The 27,543-nt window shown below is 39.8% G+C and overlaps 1 protein-coding gene across 1 annotated transcript; it reads right to left on the bottom strand.

Moving 5' to 3' along the window:
• Positions 1-1,556: 1,556 nt before the first annotated feature.
• On the bottom strand, positions 1,557-26,220 carry LOC148329406 (tumor necrosis factor receptor superfamily member 11B-like). Its single transcript, XM_088306799.1, has 6 exons — positions 26,093-26,220; positions 12,534-12,761; positions 10,702-10,846; positions 7,010-7,225; positions 4,976-5,200; positions 1,557-4,256 (listed from the first exon to the last, which is right to left on the bottom strand). Exons 1-6 carry the CDS (start codon positions 26,174-26,176, stop codon positions 3,862-3,864), a joined length of 1,293 nt encoding a protein of 430 aa, XP_088162925.1. The 5' UTR covers positions 26,177-26,220; the 3' UTR covers positions 1,557-3,861.
• Between the last annotated feature and the right edge of the window lie 1,323 nt (positions 26,221-27,543).

The following is a 27,543-nucleotide window of genomic DNA, read 5'->3' on the forward strand; positions in this document are numbered from 1 at the left end:
AGACAGCAGACTGGGTAAGTTAAGGTAAGCTTTGTGATAGTAGTCCCCAGTTTAAGAATAATAATTTTCAATGTAGAGTTACAAGGAATTTATCGTCATTAGAAGAATCAGAGATCTCGAGCAATCACTGCACGTGATCCGAAAGTCCTAAAACCAACAAATGCCTCTTACCTTCCAACCCTCTTTTGGCGCTGCATTAAAAACTGGCATCATTCTGTCAAGGATATTCCCACGTGGTTTCAAAAAGACTAACTATTGTCAGTTAACAAATGACAATTAAAACTGCCATAGTGATGGGTTCTTTTGAGTGTATTACATCATTATAACAAATTCATTAAAAAGGTTTGTTCATCAGAAAATGGCTCAGAAGTGTATGCCAAGAACGAGCATGGATATACAGCTTAGACCCCGGAATGTCACTCAGACAAGATGAGTGTCGGTGAATGATGTATATGTGAGGAAAGATCATAACCAAAGAGATTGAACTACCTGAAGGCAGCAGAACAGATGTGCAGGATTGAACTAGTGCACCAAACAGTCACACTCACAATCATTATCACAACTATAGGAACAATTTAGAGTGCCCAATGAACCTAACATACATGTTTTTGGCGCATGTTTTCAAAATGTGGGAGAAAATCAAAGTACTCACAGAAAACCCACGCAGGCACTAAGAGAACATACACACTCCATACAGGAAGGCCACAGCCCGGATAAAAATATTCTAATATATTAAAGGTCATATGTATAATAGTATCCAGTATTAGATTTAATTATACAATGATGCTGTGAGATGAATTATCTTTGTTAAATTTACCGCATTGAAGTGAATGTAAATGTCATTAAGTTTTAGAGTCAGCGAGTCCTCCCTCAAGCATCTCCAGTTTGTCCAACATGCTGCTGCTAGGAGGGAGTACATCACTCAAATTCTGTCCTCTCTGTGGAGTCTCAGAGGGGATCAAACTTCTTCCGTTGCTGTTCCATCCCTCCGGAATTAGCTTCGATTAAGCAATAAGCAAGGCCCTCTCTGTTAATCTTTAAAACTCGTCTTGAAGCACATTTTAATTCTTCTGCGCTTTGAAAGGCGACCAATAAGTTTTGTGATTCTAGTTTGTTAGTTTAAATTACATGTTTTATCTACTGATAGATGACTTATGCTGATTTGTACACACTGTTTTCAAAAGAGCTCTGCACAGTCAGCCAAATGACAATTGAGGCGTCAAATCGCAAAATTACACATTTTCAAGTAGCAAAGTTTAGGTTTTCGACTTGCTTTTTGTACAAAACTAAATAATGAGTCACCACATCTATGATGCTGATGATTCATCTATTTGCAGCCCCTGTGACTCCTGTACCGGTAGTACAATACATGGCAATTTTTTTGCTGAATATAACTCTACAATCATCCATGACTGTAGTGACGCACTGCTTGTGTTGCTGGCAAAAGCATCTTTAAGAAATTATAAGTCACAGCAGAAAAAGTTCAACAACCTTTTATGAAGCAATGCATTTGTGCAAACCATTTGGCATTAGTGTTATACAAGTATACACACACACACACACACATATATATATATATATATATAACAAAGTTCATAATATTAAAAGTGATAAAAAAACAAAACAAATGATAAAACAAATATCCCTTCAAGAATTTGCAGCATTTAAAATCCAGTATTCCTTATGAAGCAAACTAAAAACAAAACAAAAAACAACAACAAGAAATTACATTGAATGGAAAGTAAAATTTTCTTTTGTTTTTAAATAAAACACAATTGTACATTCATAAAGCTGACAATTCCAAAATACAACTCCTCTAAGCTTCACTTGCCAGCAGTCGCAGACAAAAGCAATGAACAAAGGACATTCAGTATATATATTTAACCTGGATTTCATTATGAAATCAAATCCTTCCTCTCAAATAGCGAGAAAGCAAAAGGAAAGATCGAAAACAAAATGTTCTTGCCCACATTTCTCCAAATATACTATTTACATTTTAAATAGTTTGTATATTACATTTCAAAGACACCAAAAATGCCCATGAAATATTTTCCAACAATTATGTTATGTACCTAAAATAAACATCCATCCATCTATTATCTGAACCGCTTCTCCTCACACGGGTCGCGGGGGGGGGGGGTGCTGGAGCCGATCCTAGCTATCTTCGAGCAACACGCGGAGGACGCCCTGAACTGGTTGCCAGACAATCGTAGGGCACACAGAGACGAACAACCATCCAAGCTCACAAACACACCTAGGGGCAATTTAGAGTGTTCAATCAACCTTCCATGCATGTTTTTGGAATGTGGGAGGAAATCCGAGTACCCGGAGATTAACCCACGCAGGCACGGGGAGAACATGCAAACTCCACACAGGAAGGCTGGAATCGAACCCACAACCTCTGCATTGTGAGGCTATCATGCTAACCAGGATCCACCGTGCCGCCCCTACAATAAACAATCATATAATAATTATAATTCATTAAAAGACTGAAAGTGGGCAAAAGTACTGTATTAATAATTCAACCTTATAATATATTATAACAAGAAACACGATTAAATCCATTTTATAATCATGGGTGTAGCTTAAAGGGAAAGTCAACCCCAATTTTTTTTTAACAAGAATATGTTCTATGCAGCCCAACTAGTCAAAAAATGGCATTCTGATTCATATTGCATTTGCGGAATCTGAGTTAAACAGTAAACTCCAGCCGTTTTTGTACATCTCAAGTGACAAATGGCCTCCCCCTGAGATGGCTAAAAACAGGTGGCTTTAGTTACTTCACTCATTTTGGACATACAATATTCATCAGAATGCCGCGTTTAAACTTGTGAAGGCACATAGGACATATTATTACAAATAATGTTTTGGGCATGACGTCCCCTTTAAGTAGCTTCCTACAGACGTGATGCCATTACGAGACCTACTGTAAGAATGCACAACCTACATAATCCATTATAAATAATAATAATTTATAGTATACAGAGCTAATGATAATTTTGCACTATAAATACATTCCTGCATTGGATCCATGACAATGTTTAGGTGTACTGAATGTTTTGACTGTGTGTAATTAATCTCAGTGAGTGGGTGTCGGCTTATGTCATTGGTGCTCTTCTCGCCTTGAACGGCAGTGGGAATTGAAGCTAGGGATGGGCACAAAAATTAAGTAGACTAATGATCCTCAACAATTGTTGACTGTGTGGAATTCAGTGCTGCTGATTTTGAAGTAGTTGAGTTGAAATGAAGTGCATTTTTTGCCTGCCACCAGTAGAGGTGCTGTTGATTCCCTTCCACCTACAACTGGTCTGCGAAATAACCATGACACAAGCTACTGGAAGTTAAGCGGCTTTGGGAAGCATTATTCTACTCAATAACACACTGGAAGCAGGAGTTTGGACCATAGAGGGATGGATTTTTTTTTTCCCAACCATCCAATCACAATTTTTTTATAGTGCTTGGCCTCATTTGGGTGGCAAGCATCTATAGCATCTGACTTGGGGTAAAATGCGGTGTGCACTCTGGATTGATTTCAGTCACTTGCATGTCACATTTAGACAACCATTCACACTCACACCTAACAGACAATTTAGTATTCAGTTAACCTAACATGCAGTTGAATATGGGAGGAGGCCAGAGCAATTGGAGAAAACTCACACATGCACGGTGAGGACATGAATATTCCTCAGTTTGAAGTTGGGATTTGAACATCAACTTCATGCTGACCATCGTCTCGACCAATCAGAAATGCAATAATTTATAGATATTAAAAAACAAATAAACACTAAATTGATCTTTAATTTGCCCCATAGTCAAATAATAAATTTAGTCAAATGCCCATCCCTAATCAAAATTATGCCCTCATTCATTGAGTGGCTTGAGAGTTTTAAAACACAGATCGTCCTGCAACATGCTAACAAACATCTTCTCATATGTCTTGCGTGTAGAGGTGGAACCGATAATGCGGCTGATCTTCTTCAGGCCCTTTAAAAGATAGCGGGGTGCCCCTTTGCTGCGTAGCACCCTCAGACTGTGAGAAAGACCTTTCACTAGATCCAGGTCAAAGTTGGCCGTCTTCCAAAGGTGGAGGAGCTGCAAGATGTACTGTTTGGGGAGACAAGTAGCCACTAGCGCTGACACATCCTCCCGGTGAACTTTTACCCCTGGCAAGCTGTTTGTGACCTCCAAGAGGTCGCTCAAAGTTATGTTTTTCAGGCTGTTGCAGCGGGAAACCTTCCGCTCACAGTGGTTGACACCTGTATGAAAAAGACGAGGAAAAAAATGCTTTTGAAGTTAATTTGGTTATTGGTTCATGCTAGTTGTTTCATGTGTTCAGTTTATGCAAACACAGCCATATCAGATGACACTCCAAAGACGGCAAAAAAGGAGTTTAATAATAAACCAGAGTCAGAATGAACTTTATTCATTTGTGTGATGTCTCAGTCTGAACACTAGGGGGCAAAATGTAATAGGAGTGCATCGATAAGTGACAAAGAAGAATGCAGAGGGTTCGAACATGGACGCCATATTCCTTCTGTGTAAACTGTGAACTAAATTAAGTGAAGAGAAATAAAAAATTGCTTCAGAGGAATTCCGCAAGTAGTAAAATGAAACTTGAAGGACAACTGATGTGATATTTTATCAAACTATCGCTTCCTTTTCCTTATTTCACAAGTTCGGGAGATGGGCATTTTCCAAATTTGGCCTTGGCCACGCCCACCAAAAATTCCCTTGTTTGCCCTTGTTTGTTGCTAGGCTAACTTTAGACCTTCCTAGTGGATCCTGTAATTCTACACCAATCTAGAAGATGATTGTGGTCGTCGCTGGAAAGTTCATGTCAGGGTCCCTTTAATGTTCCACTCAAAACAAATGAAATTCGTGGTGTAATTCTTGATCTTAATTTCATCTGCAAGAATTTCAAAATTTGCCTGCAAAATCCAGGAGGGACTGACAGGAAATTGTCGTCTTAGGATACCTTTTATGATGCCGTAGAGTTTGTCCTGGTCCTTGTTCTGCTGCCTCCACAGCCGCAAAAGCTGGATGACTTGCTGCTGTGGAGAACAGGCCTTCTTCAGCCTCTCCACGCTCTTGCCATCCACCCTGCGCCCCGGAAGACTCTCCTGGAGATGCTCCAGAGGCACGGAGGACAGCTGCAAGGAGGCAAGCGACTGGAAGACTGCCTCCTCGCACAAAAGCGCATCTGGAACGAGACAGCAAATATAATTTAAACATATTTTTGAAAGTAGTAAGGCAGCGACTTGTTTTCAGTTCATAGTCATTCCACAATGTAACTCCTCTAACGGAGACACATGTGTTTTAGATTCGTTTTGGCCTTAGATTTAATAAAAGTATGACTGTTCTCCGGAAATCATAACTTCTCAAGTCAAAGTCAGATTTCAAACAGCTTTTAAATAATTTGCCGTATTATACAGTGCAATTTGCTTAACAGCTGATTGAAACACCAAATTTGAGCCTAAACGTTGCACATTAATTTATGGACCAAACGCTGAAATGTCTATTGCAGCATCTATTCTAATTTGTATCGTATCAGTCAGGGCAGAAGTTGAGTTGAGAGGTGCGTGATAGAGAATTGTGTGAAAAACACTTTCTGTTACTTATTTTGCTTTCTAGAAATCTTGTGAAACAGTTTTGTTTTCAGCAACTGACTTTTTTTCTCAAGTTTTGCAAAACTTTGCTTCCAATTTTAGTGTACTTTCTAGATGACTGTGTTTGAAACTAGAATTACCGGTATCTCAGAAATGATGAAATATTCTGTTTCCAAGATGAGAATGAACTTATTAGAACTGGTGCACCACAGCAAAATCCATTGCGGATTTTTCACTGAACAATACCGACTCAGAACTATTTCTACTACCTAGTACCAGGTCCCAAAGGGTGCCGAGTCAACGCCATAAGGTTGACGTAAACCCCTTTGTGTTTATTGATAAAGCAGATGCTTCTACGGTCACAGATACTGTATAAGTTGAAACCAACATAAGTATTGAACAAAAATGTGATGAAAATCAGTCATTGCTTTTGAATTGTGGTTCAACGGAACTACTAAAAAAAACTCATGAAACTGTATCATCTAATTAGCATAGCACGTGTCTTCAAACGCGGAGTCAGTCAATCAGCCTATTTAAAGGGTGACACTTACACACTGTGCTGTTTTTTGACATGGTGTGTACAACATTAAACATGGTCGAGAGGAGTGAGTTTTCTCAGGAGATTATTAAGATTATTAAAGTGATCTCCATGCGACTTGATGTTCCTTGGACTTTTGACCAGGTCTGTTGCATGAGTTTGGTTTTTAAAAGAATTCTGTTGAACCACAATTCAGAAGCATCGACTGATTGCATTACATTGTTATCTATTATTACTTTTGTCGGTTCCGTCATTTCTTAGACTACTGTGGGCTTTTCATTCATTAACAGGGGCTACCAACAATTTTGTCCACGTGTGTACTTGAACACAAAACTGCATAATCATAAAATTTATTATAGCTTTGGCTAACATCAGTCCCTAGAAGAGATTTGCTGATTTCATTTGGATTCCCGGCATTCAATAAACAACTGAAAACTTCATCTGCAACTGTGTCACTCCTCACCCATTTATAAGGACATTACAGATACAGGTCAAATTAGCACGACCTGAGCATTCATACTGCAAACCCATCGAATACATCACCAATCGATAAACAACGGGTCAGATTTGAAAACATGGAAAAGCAGTTTGGATAATGAACAGATGTATAGAATTGTACTGTTCACAATGCATGGGGAAAAAAAACGGACACATGTCACATTTTGGGGCAAAAAAAATAAATAAATTGACTTGTAGTGTGTGACCATACCATACAAAAAAAAATCCCCTGTTTTGAGGAAGGGAAATAACCACATTCCGAAAATAGGTCACACAGACTCATTTCAAATTGTAACCCGTGTGCATTGTGACGTGCATAAGGCATCAACTGATCTTTATAATGGACCTTCTTCCCTAAAGGTCTCACCTGTGTGGCACAAAGTGTGCTGATGAGCACAATCGATGGCCATAATTTGGTCCTGACTCCCACAGATGCTGTCTGAAGTAGATGTTCCCCATCTCAGTGTCTTCAGGCCTGAATCTGTGCAGTTTCTGTGGGGTCGACATGGTTCTGTGGAGGAGCGGCTGCTGGAGAAATAACCAGTGGGGCATTGCTTGCACACAGTGTCACTCAGTGGTGTACCTGGAAGGAACCAGAGACCAAGCAGTCATGTAACGGAACAATAAGGAAAACTAGAATGTCAAAAATGAATAGTAACGTTAGCATCAACACAAGGCGTGTCGAGGCTAATTTACCAGTATTCTAGACTTTTATTGATTTCATATTAAAAAAATCTCATGGCACACCACCAAACAAAATCACGAAATGTGATCAAATATTGTATGCACGGTCTATCATATAAGGTGCTATGGCTGGTATAAATTGAATAACTGTTCTAATGCACTAAATCAGTTGAGACATGGTTTCCATGACAACGACAGACATGATATTCTCTTTACGACAAAGCAAATGATTTTAGAAGCTGTTATTTCAGGTCAAATGGCAACAAGGTGCAGTGAAATTATTGAAGAACATCAACTACAACATGGGCTTATGTCATTATGTGAGTGAGTCACATCACTGTGGCAGCTACTTATTTTTATTTTTTTCAAGACAGTATGTCTTGCTGTAAACAGCATTAATGTGTAAGAACCACTTCAGTCAAATGCCTCAAAAGCTGAACCAATTAACCAAAAAGTTGACGGAAGTGTACCAGTGATGTCAAAGATGGCACAGGAAAATGTGGTTTGTGTAGGAAAACGGTATACACACACACACACACACACACACACACACACACCCACACGTGTCCTGACTGTTCAGTACAATTATTCTCAATGTGACATGCCACGAGCGTGATTCTAGGAAACAAATTATTCTTTTAAAGATATAATCTCCAGTGATGAACCTACTTTTTACGCTTGTATGACAGTTAAGAGCATTTCAAGAAGTTGATTTGTCCTCCATAATGCTCATCAAACTTAATAGTGGGCACACATCAATGTTTTTAAATTGTATTAATGAGTTTCTTTTACAGTTTTTTTTTACTTGTGCAAATGTTAATGTGTTTACAATTCTACAGTTATACATATATACATGATATATACAGTACATAAAACATCAATTATCCATCCACTCATTTTCTCTACTGCTTGTCTTCATTAGAATGGCATTTCCATTTGTATTATTTCCTATCGAAAATTTTGCTTCCAAATATGACCAAGATCTCCACAATGGATTGTGTTTGATCATAGAGCAGTCCTTCTCAAATAGTGTGGCAGTGGAGCTAAATCTTTTCTTCTTCCTGAGAGGATGTAACAAAAAAATCTTGAGAAGCAGTGCCTTAGAGCTTTCGCAGTATTTCATACGTGATTTACGGCGTGATGATTCATTTTTGTGAGAAGTATGACTTATCTGCCAAGCAATGTTCCCGTTAAGCAGTGCGTGTGAGCAATTGTGGACTGCTCTCAGTCTCTCAGCGCACAAACAATTCCCACCTTAGCTGTGTTTGTGTTTTTTATTTTCATATTATCCTAATATAAAGAAATTGAAAAGTTCACTTGGCACCTGCGGTTGATGGAATGGGAAAGAAAAATGCCCCCCCCCCCCAAAAAAAAAGACAGCACGTATGTCGTGTAATATATTTTTTTTATTATTTAACAAGTGAAGCATCTGAATACTTTTATCGTAATTAGTAATGACATTATTCAATATTTAAAATCTTCTACCTTTTCAACCACTTTTATGCTCACATATTGCTATGAAAAGCATCCCTCATCACTCAAAAGGTGGAATTAAATGCTTAATTCTAATCCATTTCTTACTACTAATTCTATTTGTGCCTCAAATCTCTATTTTGATACATATCTGGTTTGAATTTTATTTTGTAACATCTTGTTATGATCTAAGGTTTTGGACAGGTGCAATCCTGGTTTGGCTGCCGTGTGCATGTCTGATGTTGCTAACTGTGCTCCAAAGAAAGAGTTTGCGTGAAAGTTCAGACACATGGAAAATTAGAGACGCATTGCTGCCAAGTCATTTTGTGATATTTCTTTAGCATAACGACTTGGTAGTATTTTAGGCCAAGCTGCAAAAATTATTTGCCTGCTAAGCGCGCAAGTCACATTGTGCATGTTGTGTGTCACAATCACATCCTCATTTTGCGTCTTGAAACTAAACATGCGGGTCAACAAACTGCATTAGTCAGTTTAAACGCTTGTTTCGCTTCGTTTTGGACAGCGTGGTAGTTAACGACACGCTGGTCTTTATTTTGGTGACCTGCAAAAGTCGAGCACAAAATATGGTCTTAATCTGCACAAGGTCAGGCAACATTTTGTTTTGGTATTCACACAGACGCACGCAAAATTGGGCGTTTTGCGCCCATGTGGTCATGAACACAGCCGACTGGATTCACTGCCAATAGAAGCGACTCCTCCCATTTTCTTTAAAATCAGCAGGCGAGAGGCGTACAGTCCTTGACATGACGGAAGAAGCGACAGATTTGCTGAAGTCCATGCAGGAGGTCGAAGCATGCACCTTCACTAGGAAATGCACGCAGATGATCTCAACTTGATCAGAGAGATCACAGATTTTCCTCGCAACCTGACGTGTCCATTCAAATTCCCAATCACATTGAAACTTGCACGAAAATCTGAATTTGCCAGTTTTTAATGCTCCAGCGCAACTTTGTTGTCGACAAATATAGAGCCCGCTGTGCGTTTATTTAGACTCAACAGCAAATGGGCACTTTAGGTGGCCAAGTGGGAGGAAGCTGAGTCACATCAAGGCGGCAAAGCGTTGGTATTTGTTCATCTTGTGGTCTTGAGGCTTCAGTCACATTTGTGCCCATTACACAAAGAGCCAGGCAGCTTAAGGACGGGGAAACCCCAGTAATGCTGTCCCACGTCGAGTAAACTTGTCTCCTATTTTACTATGGTGGCGTGTGAATTACAGGGTAATAAGAATAGAGGCTCAATGTCATTGGTGCAGGAAGCGAGGCTTTACTGTGTTTAATGCAAAATGAGAAGATATATGAGATGGATTATTTTTTTTATGTATTAATTTTTTTTACAAAATAACAGTTGACTCAAACTATGATGATATAATAAATGAGTGTGCAATTGACCCAGTGCAGTCTAAAATGACAAACATAGGAAAAGGACATTTTAGCCATGATCACACTTCCTGGTTAAAGTGAGTGCATCCTATCGAGACGTTTTAGAATTAGTAAAAAGAATCCTATATTCGGATATGCAAGTAACATGTCAAACGCCCACACAGAATTTAAAAAGGTTACCTGGATGCAGAATTCGGAATGTCTGCTAACCAAACATGAATGCTTTGAGGAAGTTATCAGTTGGCTGTGAGGAAGTTCAACAAAGATCTGACGCGCTCTGTTCACTAAATGTTGCATTTCGTGAACAAAAACAATTGTTTTCAGTGAACGTGAATGAACGGATCACTTCCTAAAGCGATTCTCGATTCATTTGAGAAAGTTGTCAGTCTTTGCGAAAGAAAAGAAAATGTGTATTGATTGACACCACACGGCACTTTAAAATAAAATAAACAATTAATGTAACTTGGTTGTTTATGACTTGTGCAAGTTAAAAATCTCTTACCTAAAGCGATCACTCCATAGCCAGGCGGGCAGGAACTGTGTGTAATACAGAACTCGACCACCAGGTGGAAACCTGCAGCGCACTCGCAAACTCGGTCGTGGGTGCTGTTGCACTCCTGTTTCACCAGCTGTCTCTCTTTGCACACCTAAACACGAAGCACACAGCAGAGCACTGTCACGGCCCTTTAAGTGGAGAACGTGGAAATTATTCTTTTGAGACACAGTGCGGGACCACAAAGGTGCTGCATTACAAACCACAGCCTTAAACCTACATTTTCATAAAAGACATGCAATAAAACCATCTTGTGGACTTCTAAAAAAGCCCCACAGTATAGCATAGTCCGGCACATAAGGAAAAGATCTGAGAGAAACCACAAAAGTGTCACGTAAAAAGAAAGGAGAATAAAAGTATGAAGGCAACGTCAGAGGAATTTCTGACCAGTTCACATAAGTGAAATAACAGACTTGAGTCCACAGTGTCTGTCATGGTGTGTGTGAGTGTGTGTGCAGGAATCTTAAATAGAAAAACAGGTCTTTCTGAAAACTACAATGAACAGCGACATTTAGCTTTTTAACCTCCATCCTGGTCAGAGGTGGCAAAAGTACTCACACCCCGTACTTGGGCTGATACTTGAAGTGCTGATACTTGTCTTCAGAAAGGACTCTGGTAAAAGTAGGACCATGGAATAAACTTCTGTTCTTAAAGGGGAAGTCAAGTCAAAAATGTTCTTTACAATATGTTCTATGCAGCTCTACTCGTCTAAACACGGCGTTCTGATTAATAATGCGTTAGTGGAAAAAAGAATTAAGCAGAAGACGCCAGTTTTTGTCCATCTCAGGGGCTGAACTATTTTGCCACTTGGACTTAAAATGACATCACAGTGCCTCAGGGTTCAGCTTGCGAAAGTCACATGACTAAACGCAGAAAACAAGTGAACTGTGATTGGTTATTACCCGAGCCATCAGCACTGTGATGTCATTTTAAGTCCATAGCAAGTGGCCAATTGGCCGCCACCAGAGATGGATGAAAACGGGTCGATTTTGCTTCTTAATTCCTACTCCACAACTGCAATATTAATCAGAATGCTGTTTTCCATCTCTCCCGGCTGCAACACACCTGACTCAAATGATCAGATAATTAGCAAGATCTGCAGAAGCTGGTTAACGGTCTTGATCATTTGAATCTGGAGTGTTGTAAAAGAGAGAGATGGAAAAGAGACAGGATAGCAGACCACGAGGAACAGGATTGTAAGGCCCTGGTGCAAAGACTCAAGAAAGTTCAAAGTAAAAATCAATCTTTGACTGACATTTATATATAATGGCTGTTTTGATGACTTGGCACACTAATGGGAAAAAAACTCTTCACAAGAAATAGCGTTTTATATTTTGTTAGAATTTATTATTACATAGTTATTGTACTGAGAAGAGAACGGTGTATGCTGTTGTCTTTTGAAAAGAGCAAAAGCTAGCTTGCGTCAGGTCAACTTTGTGGCTATAAAACTGTGGATGGAGAATATCTAGATTCTCTGATTCTCATCGTTATTTGCCCCCTGATTATGTTCCCGCATTTCACTGATGTCCCGCATTTAAAATTTTTTTTCACCTTTTAAGACCCCAAGATCTCATCCAATCAAGATTTCAACCCTTCTTGTCTTTACCTCTCCCCATTTGTATTTTGTTTTTAAATCCTGTCATTATCAGAATTTTTTTTTGAAAAATTAGAGAGTAGAAAGCACAGTTTTCTGTTTTTAAATGTAGGAAGTATAAATTAAAAAAAAATTCTACCTCACTACCGTTGCAAAGTATTTATACATCATTCCTGTCTGTACCTACCAAGGTGCAGTATTGGCACGAGTCCCCCCAGTGCCAGCTGTCTGCAAAGTGCCTCTCCGGACAGGCTTGGCACTCTGTGGGCCTGTCAGCAGTGCAGTGTTTCTTCACAGCCGTTCCAGGAGGACACTGGTCACACAGGAGGAGGTCGGAGGTCACCGGGTCGCGGTACTGGTACTTTGATAGCTCAGCCTGTTGCTGGAAGGCCCAGGTGAGGGAAGCTGTGAAGAGCTGCACCAAAGATCAAAATGGTCAACACGTGTGATGGAGAAAGCCATCTCAAGCACATCTCGACTCTTTTTGGCTCGAGCGTGAAATATTTCTGAATGCTGGAGCAGTGGCCTGCCCAAAGGCTTCCAGTAAGAGCGAGTTGAAGGAAAGGTCAGAGCTGTAAAGTTGTAGCTCCTGGTGGACTCGCTGGCTTCCAGCCAATTGCTGTGCTTTAAAGAGCCTGAGAAGAAAATCATCCATGGAGATGAGCTATTTAATCACCGGCGCTTCTCAAGCAACAATTAGTCACATTGTATTGATGCCAAACAAGCTGTAATAGTTGTGTATGATTTCAGTGTGCCTGTTAGTCTTCATTATTTTTCACTGCTCCTTTGGCATATTTTCGTCATACGCTAAACGATTTTTGGACAATAAAATAAGTGGAGGCAGATGTTTTAGACCAGCGTAAAGTTTGAAGGGGATAAACTCACTCATTAGCTTGTTTACAAATAGTTGGACCTCTGGAGTGCCTGCCACCCAACAACTGTGAAATCAACCAACCAACGGAATCGTTTGTTGTCTGAAAATGTATCGATCCGATCCAATCTGCACACGCCCCACTGTTACGGAATTGCTGAAGCTATTGTAATTAACCATCTCCAAGCGGAGTCTCTCCACTATGACTTGAAAGTTAGCCTGGCCAAACATCCAAAGCCAGTTTCAAGCAACAGTCTCGTTAAAATTAGACCGTGGTGGTTTCACGCAAGCTGTCTACGTTTGCAGTCCGCACACATGTGTACAATACGATTTCAAAGCCCAAAAGAAAATAATGTCTCTTTCTATCAATTGTCATTTGTGTAACCTTTCCTGTCTCTAAAATGTGATCTTCTGCATCCGTTCATTATAGAGGAGCTGTCACAGAGATTCTTGTTTAAATTTGTTTGTTTTATAAGGCAACCTTTTATGACGATTAGAATTTTCTACACCACTTCCTTTTTTGTTGGTACAACTGAGTGGAGAGGCCCTGAATTACCCCTCTGGGGATTACATTTAAAATAATAAATGAGTAAGCTGGAAGCTTATATTAACTACATTTCCAAGCCAATTATACAAGCCTATTGAAAGCAAAAACTGATAAAAGCACTACTGTTTGTTCACGTTACCTGAGACCCGCTGTCACTAGTCTCTTTCACCCTGGCTATTCTAATTTTCTTCCACCACAGTCCTGTTGAGTCACCGACAAATGCCGCATACAGGAAATGGTAGCGAAGGTCAATCAGGTAATCTAGTGGCTTCGCAGATAGTGACAGAGGCAAAACAAAGGTTGACGTTTGCCAACGAGCAGATTGTGAGGTTTAACACCTGAGACTGTGGTAAAAGTTTTCCAAAATGAAATAAGTCAAATTCTTAAGAAAGATCAAAGGCTGCCTATGAAGGTTGATGACATCATAAATGTACAAATGCAGTCCACAAATGTGGCTTTCTTTACCTACATCCTGAGATTCTCACAAACCATTTTTAAATTGTGGCAAATTTTCAGTGTCGGGACAAAGGCAATGAATTTGACTTACAAAATGAAACTTGTGTATTTGACGTTGCGCACCTAAAGCATGCCATTTTAAACATCCATACATGGTGAGCCAGTGATGATTTAGGCCAGGGGGATCTCAATGTTTTTGGGTCCAGAGAAGTTTTTTCAAGGACCCGTCCACATAATCCCAACGCTAACTGATCATATCTGGCCATAATCTAGATGACATTCAATAAGAATTAAAAATTTTTGGAGAAAAAGTCATAATTTGATAACAAAGTCAGTAATACTGTGGACCCCCAATTACTCGTGGTTCAGCACCCATAGGTTCATCTATTTCCAGATTTGGTTGTGTGCCGTGAGGCTAACTAAAATATCAGGACCCTGAAAGCAGAGATAAGGAATCACCCAAAAAGTAAACATTTATTTTATCCAAAGTATCAAGACAAAAAACTATGATGTTATCACATAAACAAATTACCAACTAAAAATCATCTAATTTAGGGAAACACTTGAGACTACTACAAAAAATGAACTATATCGCCAAATTACTCATGATGCTAGACAGCACGGCAAGAGGAAAAAGTAGCTACGTGGCAAGACACAGTTTGGACATCGAGGAATCTTCTGGCCCATAAAATGAGATGAAGCTAGTTAAAAAGTCCGCTACACTTTTTAAATGATACAGCATAACTTATTGCACATTATTTTGCAAACCCCAAGCTACAACTACCGGTAACCCCTGAAGATCCGGAGCCGTCAGTCTTGAGAACCACTGATTTAAAGCTGACAATAAATCTAACATAAATGTTTTTGCGACTGCGAGAGCAAGCCAGAGAACCTGACGAGAATCCGCACAAGCTCATGGACAAGAAACTCCAAACAGAAAATCCGAAGCTGAGATGCCACCGGACAGCATTCCTTAGGCACTGTAATGCACTTTATCACAACTTCTCGAAGATTTCCCCGCCATACATGCGTCACCGAGCCATCGTATTTATTGTCTAATTGGCTGTGAATCATCGTGAACAACTCGCAGTAGACTTGGAAGCGAAGCAGTCAGTTAGCGAGTGTGTTTGACATGCAGCCATGCAGACTGTGGAGGACACATGCCGACCAGATGTCAGCTGACAGCTCGCTTCCTTTCGGTTGCAATATTGGCTCTGCGGACTTTCCCATTGGCCGAGCTGCGTCCTCGTAGTTAAATGGGCCATCATTTTATCGTGTGATCGCACGTGACTGCATTCTTTGTCTTTGCTTCATCCTATCTACAAATAAATTCAGCAAGCACCTACCGTCACAAATGTTGCATGTGCAGGGTAATGTATTGCATGTGTGGGCAGCGCATGTGTATTTATGCGTTATGGCTGTGGTACTTTCTGTGGTCGCCTCTCCTGGCTGCTGTTTGTAAAAGTAACTGTTAGAGGTTACTGCTGGGCTTTCCCCATTCACCACCACAATACAAAACACTGGGCTACTATTTTATCACCATGCACCACTGACCTCCCTCTCTGCTGCGTGTTTGTATATCTTCTTAAGCCGCTTACCTCAAGGAACCTGCTACCTACAACCTCAATAATAAATCTGTGTCACATTTGACAGGATGTTCTTAATGCATCGGAGGTCAAAAGTCTGTTTGCTTGTACTTTGGTATACAAAGAACAATGGGGAGAAAAATATGTCAGTGAATTTGCCACAAGCAGTGTTTTTGTTGATGTTTTTTTTTTTTTTTTTTTTTAATTAGATTTAGTTTTGTTTCATGCTATGCCGTCTTTTCTTGTGGTTTGTGTCCTGTCTTGGTTTGGTTATTTTGTTTCCACATTCTGTTCCGGATTTCGTGGAGGAGTTAGGACCTAAAGTACAGGGAAGCAGGAAAGTCAAGAATGTGTCAAACCAAAGAGGAATGCGTTGAAAAAAACAAAAAAACAAAAAGGAAAATAAGACGCTTCGAATTACAACTGCAAAATTAACAGAAGTCCAAAACTATACAAAGTAACAAACCAAAATTGGGAGCAGTCTTTCTACAACTGGGAACAAGACCAGATGGAAACAGAAGCAAAAAAAACAAAAACAAAGAATGAACCAAACAGGACTGTTCGATAACAAGCAACTAATACAAGGAAACTGATGAGCTAATGAGGAAGACTTGGACAAGACACAAGTGAGGGAGCTTTTTGGTAGACACCAGGCACCAGTTGATGAAAACTGGCACACATAAAAAACTTACAAGACAGATTGAGAATAAGGGACAAAGAGAAAACATGACCATAAAGTCTAATCAAAACCAACTAATCAAAAACACAGATCATGACAGTATTTCTCCTAATTTTGGCCTCCACTTGAATAGATAGACATTTATTATGGAATGTCATGAACATAAAAGCCTTCTTCAATGGCCCCAGCAGTAACATTTGCCATCCCTCAAGTAATCTTCAGATGGCGTGTTAGACATTTAAATGAGTATAATGTCAAAATGAAAAATACACCACACCTAGTTACATACTGTACCCTATCTCTTAAAATATTGGCCTCAAATGAATGTCAGAAACATCTCCTAATTAAATGTCAGGTGTGTCACCCCCTTTAATATGGCGTCAAAGGGTACAAAAAGTAGTTTGTTCCTCGTGTGCATTTGATGTTAATTAAATATTGGTATGCCATCAAAATCATTCAGCTGATAGTATATTGATGCTAATCAGATGCACACTGAGTTCTGTGTTGTTCACTTAAACAAATACAGTGGTGCGATGTCAAGGCCTTCTCTGCTGGCCTAACATAATCAAGAAATAATGACTTCACATTGATGTCATGTTGTATCCTAGAGTTGAATTTTTAGAGTTTTTATCCAATCAGAATTCAGCTAGCTCATGTTGCCAGGCAGATTTCATAATACCAGTAGCACGCACTATTCGTCCGAGGCCTTCAGATACAATCGTGCAGGCGTCTGGTCTGTGTCTAGGGAGCTTTTACAGTTGATAGGCAGCTGCGATAGCCAATCAGATCACAAGTTGATGACAGCAAGGCCTACTCGCTGGCCTTACGTTGAAGGTGATGAACGCGGCTTGTGATTGGATACTCACTCGTGAGGGGGCAGCGCGATATGGAATCAACACACCCGAAAGTCATAACTGGCGACCGTTTGAAAATCGAAAGTATATTTTTGCTTTTTAGAATTAGAGAATTAGAAATCCCTTTATTGTCATCGTACTCAAGTGTGCAACGAGATTAGAGTGTGGATTTAATTGCAGATACACTTGCAAGGCCATTTTCAAGACGGACCTTTCAAGAGATGCAAGTTTGTCCAATACTCAGTCAGTAGTGGGTAAGCATCTTTCTGTATTACTATTAGTATTCCTCCAGCCGTGGTGTCATAAATGATGGTAATAAGAAGGAGAATTATTCAAGTCGGACTAAGTAGGACTTCACTGAAGGCCGATGCGTGAAATGCACGGCCCGCCACTGAACAAATATAATGTCAAAAAGAACAGCATATCACACTTTACAAAATAATGGCCTCCAACCAAAAAATGCTAATCCTCAGTTAATTGCCAAGTGATAATGCCTCCGTACATCTGAACCAGAGGTGCGCAAGTCCAGTCTTCAAGTGTCCCTTGTGTGTTTGTTTGAGATTTCTTCTTCCTCCAACACACCAGATTCAAAACATTTTGATCATTAACAGGCTTCTGCAAAGCTTGCTTATCATTGAAGCAGGTATGTTGGAGGAGGGAAAAATGAGAGAGAGAGAATCTGTGGAGTGTATAAATCATAACGCAAATGCATAATAATGCTAAAATAATACCCAAAAGCGGCTGGGATTCATTGTGCTGTGTGTTCTTGATTAAATGCACATTCGCCTCTTGATCATCTGGTAATTGTTTCACAAGAAAGTGGAAAAAAATAAACATTTTGTTTTGTTTTATGTAGTTCCGAAAATCAGAGCAAAAGATAAAACAGAATAAAGTCTCCATACTGGGAAGCGAAGCTCCAAGAAACCAGTGAGGTCAGTGTTTTTTTCCTGACAAAACCTATCAATCTCTGAGGACACTTGATGGAAGCATTTGACCCAAATTGACTTTGTGAGCCATACCATGACTGCATGTTTTGGTTGTAGCATGGGTGGCCCCCACCGGGAATCATATTCATAATAATCACACTCATAAATTAAGAAGGCTATTAGGCCATGAGAACGCAACCAGTCGATTTAAAGAGTAGAGAGAAGCCCTGACAGAGAGTGACCCCGGTTTAGCTAATCTGGTTACAGTTACAGCCGTCACATCAATAAGTCACACTGAGTTCACTGGCGTGTGCTCCCTAGCACATGTGGAAATGGTCACGGTCGCACTGATTTTGTCAGCCTTCTCACAGCGCACTTTGGACTGAGGCCAGTGGCAGTGACAAAACACAGTCAGACACAATGCACGTAAAAGAGATGGAAGGACAACACATGTATTCTGGGAAATGTTCAGAAGAAATAAACTGTGATGGGATCTGAGTAATCCATTTTGGGACAAATTGAAAAAAAATTGAATGGTTCACTGGTTCAGTTATAAGGATATGATGAGAGACATGTGGACTGGTAACTAAAATCAAACATTCGGTGATGAAACGTGCAGAACTGCATATGGCCACTTGGGGGCAGCAGAGGAGGCACATAATGTGAACAACTGTATTGAAACCCCCTGGACATTAGTTCTGCAAGAAGTGACATTTGCAAAAAGTATGGTGTTGTTTTGCATGAGGGTATTACGGGTTCCATGCCTTTGGAAAGACCAAGGTTGTCATGAAAGGTATTGATGATAAAAGTCTGAGAATTATATCTCATACAATCTCCAAATGCACTACATTGAAATTGTGGTTCAGGAAATTTGCTTCACATTTCTGAGGTTTGGGGTTCAAGTCTTGCTTCTCACTATGGTTGCATGTTTTTGTTTGTTTTTTTTCTAGGGCTGAACGATTTTAACAAATAATATAATTGCAATTGTTTTCCCTAAACACTGCGACTGAGATTTAATGTGCAATTATATTTTTTTCAAGGTCCTTTACCATGTACTGTATATTTCAAAATAAAACACAAGCAATAAATGCCTTTGTTCATCCTTAAAACTACTGGATTAAAATTGGACAGACCAATTTGACCCAACTTTGAGTTGTTTTGCACAAAACAACCAGGAAATTGATTCAAATTAATAAAGTTAGTGGGTTGGTCCAATTTTGACCCAAATTGTTTTTTTTCTTTTTTTTAATCAGGCAGTTTTAAAACTGCATAAATGGTGAAGGGGTATCATAACTATTTTGGTCTTATAGGTTAGCCTTTCGCTAAAATAAAGGCAAATGAACCCCAAATTATTGTGAAAGACAGTTCGTGAATCTACTTCGATCAGTGTTGTTAACTTATGTCACAAAATTCTACCAAACAAGTGTGGAGTAAATCATCCATCCATCCATTATCTTATCGCGGGGGGTGCTGGAGCCTATCCCAGCTGTCTTCAGGCAGTAGGCGGGACACACCCGAACTGGTTGCCAGTCAAACGCAGGGCACACATAGACGGGGCACAACCATACCTAGGGGCAATTTTGAGTGCCCAATCAACCTGCCATGCATGTTTTTGGAATGTGGGAGAAAACCGACACAGACACGGGGAGACCTTGCAAACTCCACACCGGAAAGCTGTAGCCAGAATCAAACCCACAATCATCGTGCTAACCAATCGTCCACCGTGCCCCCCAGTGAAGTGCTATAGGATAAGTTTATGTCCATTCTCCCGTCTGGTGGAGTGACATCACGTACGTATGCGCCTAGTCACGTTTTCCGCACGTTGACATCTCACATGTAAATCCAAATGAAGACGTTTTCAAGCTGGAAATACAGTTCCTATGTTGAGTGTGTGTCAGCAAAAGTTGAAAATATGAAGGTTGATTGTACACTTTGTACTGTCGACAAAGTGTTATCTAGCTTTAAAAAAAAATCAATTTTGATGAAATGTTTGAAGTTGCAGCACAGGTTCAAGGTTACAAAATCCCAACAAGTTGTGTGAAGCAGAACTGCGACTAATGCAGGTGGTCCCTGAATTTTGCTCTTCAAGAGTATCACATTACCCGCACAACCGTCATAGTATTGCAAACACGCTGCTCTCCACATTGTTGAACCGCAGTCATTTGGTACCTTATATTACGGAAAGACTTTCTGTACTTATATGTCATATCTTTATTTATTGTACTTGGTTGTTATTGTAATACTAGTGTGGCTCATACTACCAGAGACAAATTCTTTGCGTATTTACATACTTAGCCAATAAAGGTGATGATTCTAATTCTGACTGACATTTTTTTTTCATTTTGGAAGTAACTCACACATCATTGGAGGTTCTAGTTCCCAAATGTGTTTGATGAATCTCACCAAACTCATCCAAGCATAACTGTATGGACTGACTGGGCACAGTCATTTAAGAACAAAAAAAAAAAGAAAAAAAGACTAGCCCCTAACTGTTGGAAGCACTATTCAATTACAGAGTCCACAATGTCTGATGTTATGTTCTTAATGTTTCCTGGATGAACTGATTTTGCTCAAACATTGCAGTGTATCATCACTCTTTATCGAATATGCTCAAGTTTAAAAAAAAAATGGATGTGCTGGAAGAACCCCTGTGGAGTGTGCGTCTATGTGTGTTTATCAGCAATTAAAAGAGTTAGTGAACTTTCCAACCTCCTCGTTTTCTTTGAAGACACCATTTGATGACATCATTCATTGGCCATCGCTGGAAAACCAAATTACACGGCAGCTAGGTCTCACTGACATCCATAATTACACTGTCAGTGAGATAAATGCACAAAAGGGATCGTGGCCAGATGGGCGGAAAGGATGGATGAAGGTATTGAAGTGGAGAAGGGAAATCAAAGGATAAAAGGGGGAGGTCGTTTGATTGAAATGTAATTATGTCGAGACAGCAATATAAACAGCAAAAGGACAAATGTTCGAGGATGTTAGCTTGGTTGTCAGTATCCTGACTGAGGACTTCACTTCATTAAAAACCTCCATCTCCATCAAAGCGTTTTGTTGGGGGGGGAAATATATCGGTTAGTTGAATAAACAAAACATTCCTTGTTACAAAATGGCTCATATTATTCCGTTTGCTATTTAACCGCAAAAAAAATAAAAATAAATCACATCCGGTTAAATTCATGCACTCCATTTTCTCAAATTCAGAACATGTGGTATTTAACAAGTGTTTTGAGCACACTGCAACAAACAGCATTAACCAAATTAGATTATTAAAAAGCACCGAAAACATGCCGATTCACGACACTACAACTGCCGCAGCGTGCTTGGTCGCTCACTGACGAGTTCAATAGATGAAAGACTGCTCACAGAACGCTAATAACTCTCAGGCCAATTTTTTTGCAGACAGGCGCGCAAACGCTTGATGTAAAAACTGACACGTCTTCATTTTTGTTCCGGGGCAAGTGGAGTTGACTGTGTTTGGGATTTTAGCAGACCGCGTTGTGCTTCACTGGATGTTCCAGCAGACCCAGGAGGTTTTCTATTACATGCTGCCGGTATACCTGACAACTTGGTGACAGAAGGTAGACAACAATTAAGACCCGCTAAAATCAGGTAACACAATTTGGTGGATTTGATCGAGGTTCAGGCCGACTGAATCTGATCTTCACAGACGTGTGTGGTGGATGTCATTGAATTTAATTCATAAATATGACAACAGCATGCATCAATGCCCCTTGGAGCAGTTAAACACAGTCAAATTGATTCTCTGCCAATCAAAGCAGCTCATCTTATTCCAATGAAACGCAATGGGTGAGAGGCGCTCAACCTTTGACATGACGGAAGAAGAAACTGATCATACACGCGTGTTTATAAGGAACTGCAAGCAGAACTAAATTGGTAGATGATAAGAAATGATCATGTTTTTGTCCATGTATAACCCAACACACACACACAAACTCAGAAATCATACCCCATTGGTGAGATGTGGCCAAAAATCTAATAAAGTTGACGACAATAATAGTAATAACGCATTCAATTAATTTATTGCGACAATAATTCACCGGGTTTAATGTTCGTCACATTGATGAATAAATTGCAATGACATCAACCGCACGTTTGTAAAATGCAGAATCTATCTGCCGGTGCTCTGACTAAATTTACCAAAATCACATTAGACTATATGCACAGTTGGACTTGGTTCCGGCAGGTTTAAATTTTAGACTATTTTCGGCCACCAAATTGTCTGTGTGTGCAAAGGAAACACGCTCGGAATGCCCACCATGGCGCAGAGCTGTCTGCCCATTTCCCAAACGCTGAAGCGCAGCTGCGCTGTCTACGAATATAGAGCCCCGAGCGTTCATTTCAAAAGCTCGTCCATTATCAATTGGAGATACACCGGAAATAATTAGTTTGAATGAAATAAGAGAACGTGAGTTTGGGTTATCGGAGGTCATCCTTCAAATGGTGGCATGTGGCGTGGGGATGCAGCACAAAAGGATCAAACGCCACAGCACCAGCTCACATCGGGCACATGGCTTCAGTTAACTGAAGAACGCAGGTGGTCTGAGGGGGGATTCCAACTCTGCGCTCGTATTTTTATGTGTGAGTGTTTTCCCGTGAATATAGAATCTCATTGTTAAGGTCATAAAGTGAGACAAAGGGAGAGGGAGATGTGTCCGTGCTACTTTACAGAATGGCACATTGATTCACAACAATTAACATTTAAGCGATACATTTAAAAAAAATAAATAAATAAAATAAAATCATATATTCTGTATTCAAAACCACGCCCCCAAAAAATATTAGCCTGATACTTGCAAACATTTCTGAATAGTGTAGTTAAGCCATGTGTAACTATCACTACTCACTGAAGGCCACAATGTATGCACTGTGCTATAATTGTTCACCGCATTTGCATCAGTCATACTGTTTGGAACGCAACACATACGGAAGTAAGATGAAACAAAAATGAAGGCCAGATTGTGACATTGATTCAAATAGTTGCATGCCTTTTGCATACTCCCCCACTTCTCTTTGTCTCACTCCACAAACTCCTAAAATAAAGAAATCCTGCTCTACCCTGCCCCCCCCCCCCCCCTTTGCACTCCATACACGCAAACTTTTGCTATCTGCTCTACTGTTGATGCAAAAGAGGAAGTTAGGTGTGTTTATTTGTCTAAAACACCTAGCTCCTTCGCACCCTATGGCACGGCCCTCCTGTCACTCTTCACAAGGCCTCAAAAGAATTAAATCAGTTGGACACGATGACTTCATATCATAAAAAAAAAAAACCACCCGCCACACAACCCCTTTGCATGTGAAGCTTCTACAATTTAATACAGCACTTGTACGTTTGGGGAAGTTGGTGCAGGTCACACCAACGGACGCATCCAAGAGGAAAGCGGGGAGAGGACGTTAATAAAGAAGGAAGAGATAACAGATACAAACACATGGTGATACTGTACATTACAACAGTGCGATTAAAATGTGAATGAATGATTGAAAACTTGGGTTAAATTGGGTTGAAAAAAAACTCAATAGTCGCAAACAATAAAGAGAAATAAATAATAAAAAATAATAATGAAAAATAATGTGTGAATGGATGGATGAACAGTAGAGTGGATGGGATGAAACACTGACAAGTTGGTAGATGGGTGATTTATATGAATAATAAAATCATGAATGAATGTAAGGATGGATGAGTGGCAGATGGAGTTGCCAGGTGAGCAGAAAAAAAAATGATGGACGCTGTTGAGATGGACAGACAGACAGGGTGGATGACAAAAGATGGATTGATAGACGGAAGATGGACTGGTGGACTGACAGATGGGTATATCTATAAAACTGTTGCATTCAAAATGTGAACCGTTACCCTATCTTGGGACAGTTTCAATCAAGCACCTTTAAGGATGATAGTTGATTGGTTGAGGAATAAAAAGACAGACAAAGAAGCATAAACGTCAGAAAAGTGTATACGGAAATAAATAGAAGGCCAGAACAAGTAGAAAGTCAAATAGGTGGCTAGACGGATAGATGGAGAGATATTTGGACGTATTGTTGGATAGACAGATAGATGAAGGTGGGCGGACAGATTAATGGTTGGATGGATGATGAAGATGAACAAATGAATGATCAAATGCTGGATGAACAGGGTTGAAATACTTGTAAATGGAAGAAAAGTTGGACAGATAAAACAAATGAGGGTGAACATATGGATTGGTGGATATAGAAAAAGACAGTCAGACAGTTGGGTGGATGGAAGAATGGACATGTGGCCGGATGATTAACAGGTGAATAAACACATTCGAATTGACAGGCAAAGCAAAGTTATGATCACACAGGATGAATAGATGGATGATGAACAGATTAGTGGAAGGAAGGATGAACTGTTAACAGACTGAGCGGTAGTACAGACAGACACTTGTTTAGTCGCTGGAGCAACAGACATATAAATTGAAGAGACATGATAAAATATCTGCCAGCTGGTTGGCTGATTAAGAACACATTAAGACATAAAAAAAAAAAAAAAATCAAATAAACACGTTTTAGTATCCGTCTTCTGAAAGCTCGCCAGTTGACCTGTACATGCCTCTGTGTGCTTCAAAAAGATTTTATGCAATTTCATGTTGATATATATTCCACTGATATCATCCAAAAGGAGCATGCGTTTGAAGCCAGATTGCAGCCACATGTGCTGGGGACACGCCGGGAAAAGAAAGTGCACACAGGTGCACGAGGTACATTCACTGCCTGGAACCACAACAGCGTTTCAGGACAAGTCTGCAGAGCATTTGTTCGACTCAGACACGAGTTGCTCAATGACCGACCGCTTGGCTGCGTGACTCGCTTGGAAGCAGGAGCACAAATATGAGGGCTTCCCAAAGGAAGCGATTGGCTAATTAGCCGGATGTTGAAAGCAGTAAGAAGACTGACTCATTAGTTGGCTAAATATGACAGTTGCCTGACTCAATGTCTGAATTATGCAAAAGCGTATCAATATGACTTTTCACATGTGTAGATTTTGCAAATCCAGATCCCAGAATGTAAACACTCTGCCACAATTTGGCTTTAGCCACAAGTGCTTCTACTCAACTGTCAGGTGTGCGATCGCTATGGGAGGGTTTTTACTTTCTGGACCGGGCTTTGTCAACTCGGCAATGTCATGAACTACTCTACATGAATCGTTTTATGCATTGGCTTTAAGTGTCATTTGCACACATTGGCTTGAAAATGAAAAGGAACATGTTCAAAATAAAGATAAGCACATGTTGAGGCATACAAAAATATTTTATGTATGTTTTTCTGCTCTGTATGAAAAACATATGCAAAGTCTACAAAAAACAACATTACAGTGCAAGCAAACTACACTGGAGTAAAACAAAAGTGTTTGGCTGGAGTCTGAAGCCACTGTATCAGTAATACAACTTGACACAGTATTTATGGCAACGAGATCAGCAGACAAATTAAATGTCTTTTGCATTGAATTTATTTGCATTTCTGTTATCTTGTCACCATCAAGACTATGTAAATGCAGATAATCCCCCATACACGTTGAGACTGAATGAACCTTCCCTGCTTGTTCACGTTTTAAACAAAGACTGTTTTGTAACCACAGAGGAAGAGCACTATTGCACAGAAAGCACATAAATAATCCACAATTGGGACTAAAATTGTAACTAATAGCTAGACTTATATCTTGGAAATTAGACCCATCCAGCCACAAAACACTGTCTAATCTACATGCATGCTTAATTAATGCACAAACACACACACACACAAATCATGTTTCTCCAGGATCAAAACAACTAAAATACAACTTACCAAAATAAGTTTCATGGCTGAGTTGGAACTTGCTATCCAAGCGCTCATCTCCGCTGCATAAAAATGAACTAACGTGGACTCCATCACAAATGTGCTCTTATACCAGAGTCACAGAGAGAGAGGAAGAAAGTGTGGAAGAGAGCAAGTCAGAGCGAGAGAGAGAAAGTGTGGAAGAGAGCAAGTCAGAGCGAGAGAGAGAAAGTGTGGAAGAGAGCAAGTCAGAGCGAGAGAGAGAGAGAGAGAGAGAGCACATTGCCCACCCACTGAGTGTCTCCCCCTCGCACAGACAACGCCAAGTGGCGTATGAGAGAGGGGGAGAGAGAGGACTACTTCAAGTGAAGAGGGACTTTTCATGAGGGGATGTGACTTGAATTTATGGCTCAATTATGTATTTATTTATGCATTATTGTCGAAGTATTCTTTCTAATAAAAAAAAACACTTTTGCAATGTCACAACTCATTTGTTTTCCTGAAATGACCCCATCCTCTTCTTTTCCCAGAATGTTTGAACATCATGAGAATGTCTATTTCCACTATTCCATCCCGTGTTTAAGTTGACACACTTCATTGCTCAAGTGTTGAAAATGTAGAACCATGGGCTCAATCAGCAATAAATTACAATTATATTATACATACATTCTATATTGTGCTTATGCTGTTGAGGGTCACAAGAAGCTGGAGCCAATATTCCCAGCTGACAGCAAATGGCAGACTTCACAATGGACACTTCGAGAGGCTATTCACGTTCACACCATAACAGAGTGAGAACTGAACCCATGTCAAGGCGAGTTTACCACTTCACCATTGAGTGATAATCAAATATAATGTATGAAGGACTTTTTGGGCCGTACTGAATATAACTAAACGTATTATAAATATTAGGGATACCACTTTTCCAAATAATGGATCAGGGGTGGGCAAACTTTTTGATTGGCGGGTCACAACGGGTTCTAAAATTTGACAGAGAGGCTGGACCAGGAATATATGGATGGAGTGTTTTGGTAACCTCTCCTCATTGGAGAAAAAAATACATTTAATTTTAAATGAAAGTGAACTAAAGCATTACAACAATATATATATGTCTTTGAAAAACCACAGTGTTTAGAAAATTAAACATTAACAAGGGTTATTTATTAAAGTTCGGCGGGCCGGAGTAAAACATCTAATGGGCCGCATGTGGCCCCTGGGCCGGAGTTTGCCCACACCTGTACTGGATAATCCCATTATTTTGCTAATTTGATGAAAATGTGTTTTATTATACACAACTATTGTTCCAAAACAAAAAAAACATCAGCTTTCCTTGAACATTAAGTTATAAATTAACGCTTTTTAGAGTAACAACTTGTCATTACGTTGACATTTTAACATAACATAACTGCATGTTTTTCAGACAGTCTTGCCCAACGTGATGCTTCATGTTGTTATATATGTGATGTCTCAGTCTTAACACT

This window comes from Idiotropiscis lumnitzeri, chromosome 10 (assembly GCF_059441095.1).
Source record: "Idiotropiscis lumnitzeri isolate Australia: NSW breed Sydney's pygmy pipehorse chromosome 10, RoL_Ilum_1.0, whole genome shotgun sequence".
In the NCBI taxonomy this organism is placed as follows: Eukaryota; Metazoa; Chordata; class Actinopteri; order Syngnathiformes; family Syngnathidae; genus Idiotropiscis; species Idiotropiscis lumnitzeri.

What these genes read in the sequence shown, in the direction of transcription:
- LOC148329406 (XM_088306799.1), bottom strand. Translation starts at nt 26,176, where the DNA reads ATGGAGTCCACGTTAGTTCATTTTTATGCAGCGGAGATGAGCGCTTGG. An exon ending in CGTGCCAATACTGCACCTTG is followed by an intron (nt 10,847 to 12,533) that starts GTAGGTACAGAC and finishes CTTCGTGTTTAG; the next exon opens with GTGTGCAAAGAGAGACAGCT. An exon ending in GCACACTTTGTGCCACACAG is followed by an intron (nt 5,201 to 7,009) that starts GTGAGACCTTTA and finishes GTCTCGTTCCAG; the next exon opens with ATGCGCTTTTGTGCGAGGAG.